General features: G+C 39.2%; 1 protein-coding gene across 1 annotated transcript in view; it reads right to left on the bottom strand.

Moving 5' to 3' along the window:
* Nucleotides 1-412: 412 nt before the first annotated feature.
* Nucleotides 413-7,125, bottom strand: part of ITGA9 (integrin subunit alpha 9) — a 288,073-nt gene continuing 281,360 nt past the window's right edge. The window contains exon 28 of the mRNA XM_042475622.1: nt 413-928. Within this exon, the coding sequence (XP_042331556.1) occupies nt 830-928 (99 nt within the window). The 3' untranslated portion in view covers nt 413-829. The remainder of the gene's footprint in view (nt 929-7,125) is intronic.

Genomic DNA, 7,125 nt, shown 5'->3' with positions numbered 1-7,125 from the left:
TGATGGCTGCTTTATAGACAGTCCCTGAACAGCTGAATCATTATGTTTTCTTTTCTAAGTTCAATGCAGCAGCACTTAGTTCTGTAGCTCACAGATTCTTATGGCTCAGTGCCACCAGAGGATATTAATACATCATCACCAACATTTGTGAATTTACTACAATATGACTTTTTGTTCAGTTTCATCCATTTTTCTTCTGCATTGTAATTCAAAAATACAGTATATTTGATATATACACATATGCGTGCCCAAGATTTTCAGCTGGATATCAGTGCTTTACAGCACAACCCTATGAATTTTTATTCAGAAGTAAGCCCCACTGTATCCAATGGGGCTGACTCCAATATACATATGCACAGGATTGCAGCCTTAGTGAACCATATATATATATATATATATATATATATATATATATATATATATATATATCGCTATTCAATAGAAAACATAAAACATTGATACAAATATATAAAAGGACATAATCAGTATAAAAAGCTTATATTTATAAAAAATACTTTGTTTTAGGCATCAGTCTTCCCCTGAGGGTATACCACATATGCTGGATTTATAAATATTGCTCTGCGCTGCAGCTCAAAGTTCATCTCTTCCAGGAAGTGTAGATTGCTCCAGTCATCTGACATGCCTGCAGTGGTTGCCTCAGGATATGTTCCCTAGCTTAAGATGATGATGAACAACAGCATCAATGGGCCTCCGAAAAATCTGGAGAAGATTCCTTCTTCCACATATGGAAGATACAAGAGCAGGACCAATAGGGGAGAAATGGTGAATTATATGGCTGGGCTTTCAGTGTTTCGCTTCCTGCAACAGTTCACTGGCTTTTCTGGACCCAGTCCCAGCTATCTTCATTCTCTTGCCTATTCTTCTCAGCCTCAATGATTTCTTTGTATTTTCTACGAAAGAAGCCCATCTGAAAATAGAAATAAGACGGTTTATGAACAACTGCAACTGGACCAAATGTGTTACATTTTGTATGTATACTCATCTCAAGTCAACATGTTGTTAAACTAGATTCCTAGTACTGAAATCCCAATAACGTAAATAGAATTCATTAAAACAAGAGTAGGAAAATGCAACTGTGAACAGGGAGGACTCCATATAAACTGGATGACAGCAGAATTCTGTCTAAAGTAGGTGGCTCTTCTTAGAAACGTATGGGAAAAAAGCTAAGAGATTTTGCTACTTCCTCAGATATTATTACCCATCTTTTACCCGAACAGCTAAATCCTTCTCAAATGATCTCAAGTTTCATTTTGGGAAAATGTCAAGGACAACACTTATGTAGAAAGGTTATACTGGAATTACTATAGGGAAAAATGCATTTACTCCACTTTTTTGCATTAGCAACTTTGGGATGTATTGTCCAGGAGGAGAGCCCAATTGTATAATCACAGTCTTGGCAAGCCAACACTGGGAATTTCTCCTCCATGTCCCATTATAAGCAAACAAGAATGCAATCTTTCTGGACAGACTGTGCTTGTTTCCGATGGGAGATCGCATTTATTGCCTCTTAGACATTTTTCAACCCTTCTGTTCAGTTCAGAAGTTGTAAAGTTGCCATTTTGTTGCTGGACATTTAATATTAATCAATGGCTTTACAAGTCCCCAATCTTGACTAAAACAATTTGGTTGTGTAAACATTCGGGTCTCCTGTTCCTTACTGGGATTTTTATGCCCTTTCCATAAACAAAAATGATTGTAATAAAGTGGTTTGGGTAACTGTTCAGGAGTAATTGCTTAAATATAGCAGCATGCCATTGAGATCATTAAGTCAATATTTTGTTCATTGTAATTAAACATTTATGTAACTCCTACTGTTTTAAACCTGTTTTCACCCTCCTGCAGGGTGTGATGTTTTAGTCTACCTCCATCAGTCAGATGTTATTACCCTCTTTCTCAACACGGGAGCTTATTGAAAATGGCTTTGTACATTAGCTTTGATCCTGCTATGCTTCTCTTAAACATGACTTTTTAATTAAAAATCTTTTATCTAATTAAATGTCCTACAAAACTCTAGAACTTTGGGACCTATTTAGGCTCTATTCAAATATGTTGGCCATACACAAAAAAGTTATTACCCAGAAGGGGTTTCAAGCCCAAGCATATCATTTAAAGAAGTGGTTATATACTTGCATGATGCATTAACCCACCAGGAATGTGCACCCAGCATCATGGTTATATCAGGCCTTATTCCTTGATCTGAAGGATATGTGTATATCTCTCTTCTGTGCTACCAGTGCATACAGCAAATATCCATTTTGATTGTGAAATAAAGGGACTTCAACTCAAACCATAACAGCTCAACAGCAAATTCTATAGTTCTTATACATGAAGTGAAACTTCCAAGGCCAAAGGCCTGTGATGTACTTTGTGTATGGTTGCCCTTAATCATTGTTGGAGAGATTTTAGATGTCATTTTAGTTGTTGTTATTGGACTGAGTCTTCTGAGAGGGCAATTTTATTGGAAACACATTATACCATCATTTTAGCTTCTATGTTGATTTACTATCACATTCCAGATTTAATTCCTTTCATGAACAAGACCCTAGAATGTGTGGTGGCTTCCCAGATCCAGAGATTTCTGGAGGAAATAGATTATCTAAATCCATTTCATTCTGACTTTAACCCTAGTTACAGGACAGAAATAGCTTTGGTCATCTTGGTGGATGATCTATGTAGGGAACTGGGTAAGGAAGTGTATCCCTGTTGTTTCTGCTGTATGTCTCATCAGCTTTCAATATCATCAACTATTGTACTCTTCTGCACTGCCTCTCTAGGATGGGGCATGGGGTATTGTTTTGCAGTGGTTCTGGTCCTCCGACCTGGAAGGGCAAACTCAGAAGGCGGTGCTGGGGGATTTCTGTTTGAAACTTTGGATGTTGGCCTGTTGGATTCTTCACCCTCAGTTTTGTCCCTCGTGCTGTTTAAAATCTACATGAAAATGGTGGGAGTTTGGGGGTTCTATGTCACCAATATGCTGATGACACTCAACTTTATCTCTCCTTTTCACATGATTTTAAGGAAGCTGTCTCAGTACTGAACCAATATTTGCTGTCAGTAACGGACTAGATTGGTGGTTCTCAACCTTGGGCCCTCCATGCATTTTAGACTTCAGCTCCCAGAATCCCGTATCATTTGGGCAAGCTGGCTGGGACTTCTGGGAGTTGAAGTCCAAAACATTACAAGAGCGAAAGGTTGAGAACCATTGGACTAGATGAAGGCAAACAAATTAGGGAATAGTGACTCTGCCTGTGCTGGATGCTGTAGCCCCTCCCCACCCCGAAATCTGAGGCTTGCAGCTTGGGTGTTTTAAACTATTGTACATTGTTTTACAGTGACTATTTTGCATTATTTTTATTAAGTTTCAATTGATTCTTTTTGTGAGCCCTGGTGGGTCCCACATCAGGAGAAAGACAGACTAGAAATGAAATGAATAGTTCAAGGCATTAATTATGACATACAAGAGCTTAAATGGCCTGGCCCGCCACACCTAACCATCTCCACCCATCTGTTCCACTAGTTCTTAATATCCTATTAACCATGTTGTCCATTGCCCAAATCAGATCAAAAGGGTACAGACAGAGGCATTCTTGGTGGCTGTACAGCTGCTTTAGCATATTCTTCCTCTGGAGAGATTCTAAAGTCTATGCCTGCATGTTTCGGTGGATTATAAAGATCTTTGTTGCACAGCCACTTTACCAAGTAATTCAACAAGTGAAGAAGAACACAACTGCCACATTACTTACATTCTTTAAAATATGCACAGATTTTTTGATTGATATCCCTTTAAAATGGCTTGCTGAGCCCTAAAGGTGCCTGTTTTTCACACAAACCACATCCTTTGAACATTAAAATCTACACTTGAAGTTATGATCAAAATTACAGAAATGCTTTTTAATTTCCTCCAGGGCCAAACAAGCAAGAGCAAACTATTTCCTACTGTTCTTTTAATAAAAAAATGTGTGCTTGCAAAACATCTGCTTCAAGAATTATCTCTAAAAGTTTGTTCTAACCATTTCAGGCATTTGTATTATTTCACAACTGGATAAAGAATATGTTCATAGGGCCTCTCGCAAGCAATAAAAGACTTGGAAAAGTTAATAAATATTAATGAGGCATGAATCCCAGAACCTACAGGTGATCCTGCTAGAAAAACAAAGATGGAATTTGCTGAAATCTGAATGAAGTGTTCTGAAATCAAGCCACAACAGTAAGAACACAACAGGAATATGGCAACACACATACCATCACAGCCAGCCCTCCCATTAGGCTGAATGTTATTATTGACTCAGGCTGCAGATGCAAGGGAGGGGGAGAACAACACACCCTCTTGGCTATTACTCCACATCTGTTTCCTTCTGTAACACAATTTGTCCCGAGTTCCCTAAATTGCCCTGATGCCTCATGTGTGTTGAAGGAGACTTGCTTATCACCAGTGATGAAGTAAGATTGAGCTGGCAGACCATACAGCTTCTATACACGGCTCAGGGTGTGACTTGTGACTGTTTCCTATGTCTTACCTATCTCACACCTATCTATTGTTTTGAGGATAAAATGTGGACAATGGTCATGAACCTTAAACTTCTTGGAGAAATGCTGGTATATAACTGTGACCAACGTGCCCCCACCCGCCCCCAGCCATTGTTCTTGTTTGTGCCTACAACCAATTGTGCAATAGATATTAGGGGTTTGGGTTGGATGAATTTCATGCAACTTATCAGCACTTCATTTATTTTGGTTGTGGTGTTTTTGGTGATTATACCATAACGACATAACGAAGAGATCAATATGGAGGGAACAGATATAAGGAAAACTCAGGAGAAGGGACAAAATTTAAGAGAAAGAATTATTAGGGAGAAAAGGCATATGGTGAAAGATGGAGGACCAGTGAAGGAGAACAGGGCTGAATTTAAGCAAAAACTCACTACCAAAATATACATAATAAATATGCATGGCAAGGGGTTGGACTGGGTGGCCCTCGTGGCCTCTTCCAACTCTATGGCCTGTTACAGACTGCCAAAATAAAGGTGCTTCGGGTCTCTTTGGAGGTATGCTGTTTAAATGATGCATGGGTCCTAAGAGTCCGGAGGTCGCGCCAAAGCCACACTCCATTCCTAACCACTGGAGTGCAGCTTTGGTGCAGCTTCCAGATTCTTAGGATGCATGCATAATTTAAATAACATACCTCCAAAGAGACCCGAAGCAGCTTTATTTTGGCAGTCTGTAACAGGCCTATGATTCTATATACAGGTCCACTGCTGTTATTTCTACTGATGTTTTATGGCAGAGTAGTCAGGATGAGGAACTGGGACTTGAGAGAGCCAGCTTCAAAGCCCCAACCAGTCATGATATGCCAATCTCTCTCTGACCTATCTCACAGGATTGTTGTGAACATTTAAAAGGGAGGAGTTCAGTTCACTGATGATACACACAGAGACATACAATTTACATAAATGGCACAAAGACTGGAATCCTGTGGCACAGTACATTAGTGACTGTTGACTGCACTTGTATCCCAGGGTTGTACCATGGTGGTAAGAAAAGGCAAACAAAATATTCTGGCTCTAAGCAGCCTATTATGCTAAAGTATCCACAGCTGTTTTCCTTGTATTACTACTGTCTATACCAATGTAGAATACTCACAAGATTCTGGGCGTAGTGTGCAGAACTCATTCATTCTATTAATTAGCTGAACTGCACAAGTCAGCAATACCTCTGCCCCCAGCCTGTATAGGAGCTGTTCCCCTCTTGATGTGTTTCCCTAGGATTGCATTATCTTATTAGTAATAGCAACACAACTGAGTCCCAGTAGAGTGGGCATGAATGTGAAGCTTGCATGCAAACACCAGTTTCTGGATCCTTTAGCTAACTAAGCAAACTCAGCTGCAACATAAAAGTTGCCATCTAGCATAGCTACACTGCCATCTGCTGCATTTTTGGGAGAGAACTTTTAGAGTGGGAATTTTATTTCTATTTGGAGAACAACAAAGGAGAATGTGGGGATTAATCCAAGAGAATGTCAAAAGCAAAAGTAGTCTAATATCTAAAATGCAACTTTAAAAAAATCTTTTCTGCCCCATTACAAAAATAGGCTGCTGAAAACAAAAATAGACGGCTGGAATGAAACAATAATTAATCACCACAACAAGAAGAGACAACCAAAGGCTCGGATGTCTAGTGAACTGCCAAGAGAAACAACTCAGGAAAGGTTAGCTAGAAGGCATGAGTAGAAGGGGAAAGTTATTTCCATTGCAGCTCCTTGACAAGCAATGCAATGGAAAGGTTACAACTGGATGTGAACTGCCAGTCCTGAGGCACACAGAGCAAGAGTCCTAAGCAAATGGAACTTTCCAGGTTCAAATGATGGGGTATATAGAAGTCCCACATTAATACTAGGGATGTAAACTTTTACTTATTTCATTCGTGAACATGAGAGTGAAGAACCCTACTTCGCAGGTACAACTCTAAAGTTTTTGCACAGTTTTATTTTTATTTTATTTTTTGCATTTTGAAACTTTTGGGAGGGAAGAAGAAAATCATGCCTTTGCACATAATACACAGAAAACAGCAGATTTTTGTACAAAGAGTGTATTTTGTGCAAAACTCTGCAGTATTCAAGGCACTGAATTTGAGTTTCACACAGGTTTTTTGCATAACGGATTTTTGCCAAAATGCAAAACTGCTCACAGCAGTTGATTATTTTTTCAATGATGTGTCTTGATGGATTGAGTTATTCCTTCTAATGAAAGACACAATAATCTATAAACAGGAAAAGAGAGCTCTGGTGAAGTGATTACCAGCCAAGTATGCAAGGCTTCTGCACATTTATTTACTAAAATTTTAGTCATGATAGATAACAGGTCTTCTGGAGACGTGACCCCTTCATATGTGACCAGAACTACACTTACCATTGGTGGCGGCCTCAGGCTACAGGTCTGAAGTATTATAGAAGGCCAGTAAATGGTAAATTCTTGATTTAATTAGCATGCTATTGCTTTACTGCATATACGTTTTCCATGCTAGGATCAGTGTGAGTTGCCCATGAATGTATGTGAGTTCCTAATGGGTGTGCAAAACAACAACTGTGCACAAGAAGACATAGAGAAT

The sequence above is a fragment of the Sceloporus undulatus genome, chromosome 6, assembly GCF_019175285.1.
Source record: "Sceloporus undulatus isolate JIND9_A2432 ecotype Alabama chromosome 6, SceUnd_v1.1, whole genome shotgun sequence".
Classification (NCBI taxonomy): Eukaryota; Metazoa; Chordata; class Lepidosauria; order Squamata; family Phrynosomatidae; genus Sceloporus; species Sceloporus undulatus.
Note: the sequence above shows the minus strand (reverse complement) of the source record. Positions and strands in the feature narration are given on the sequence as shown.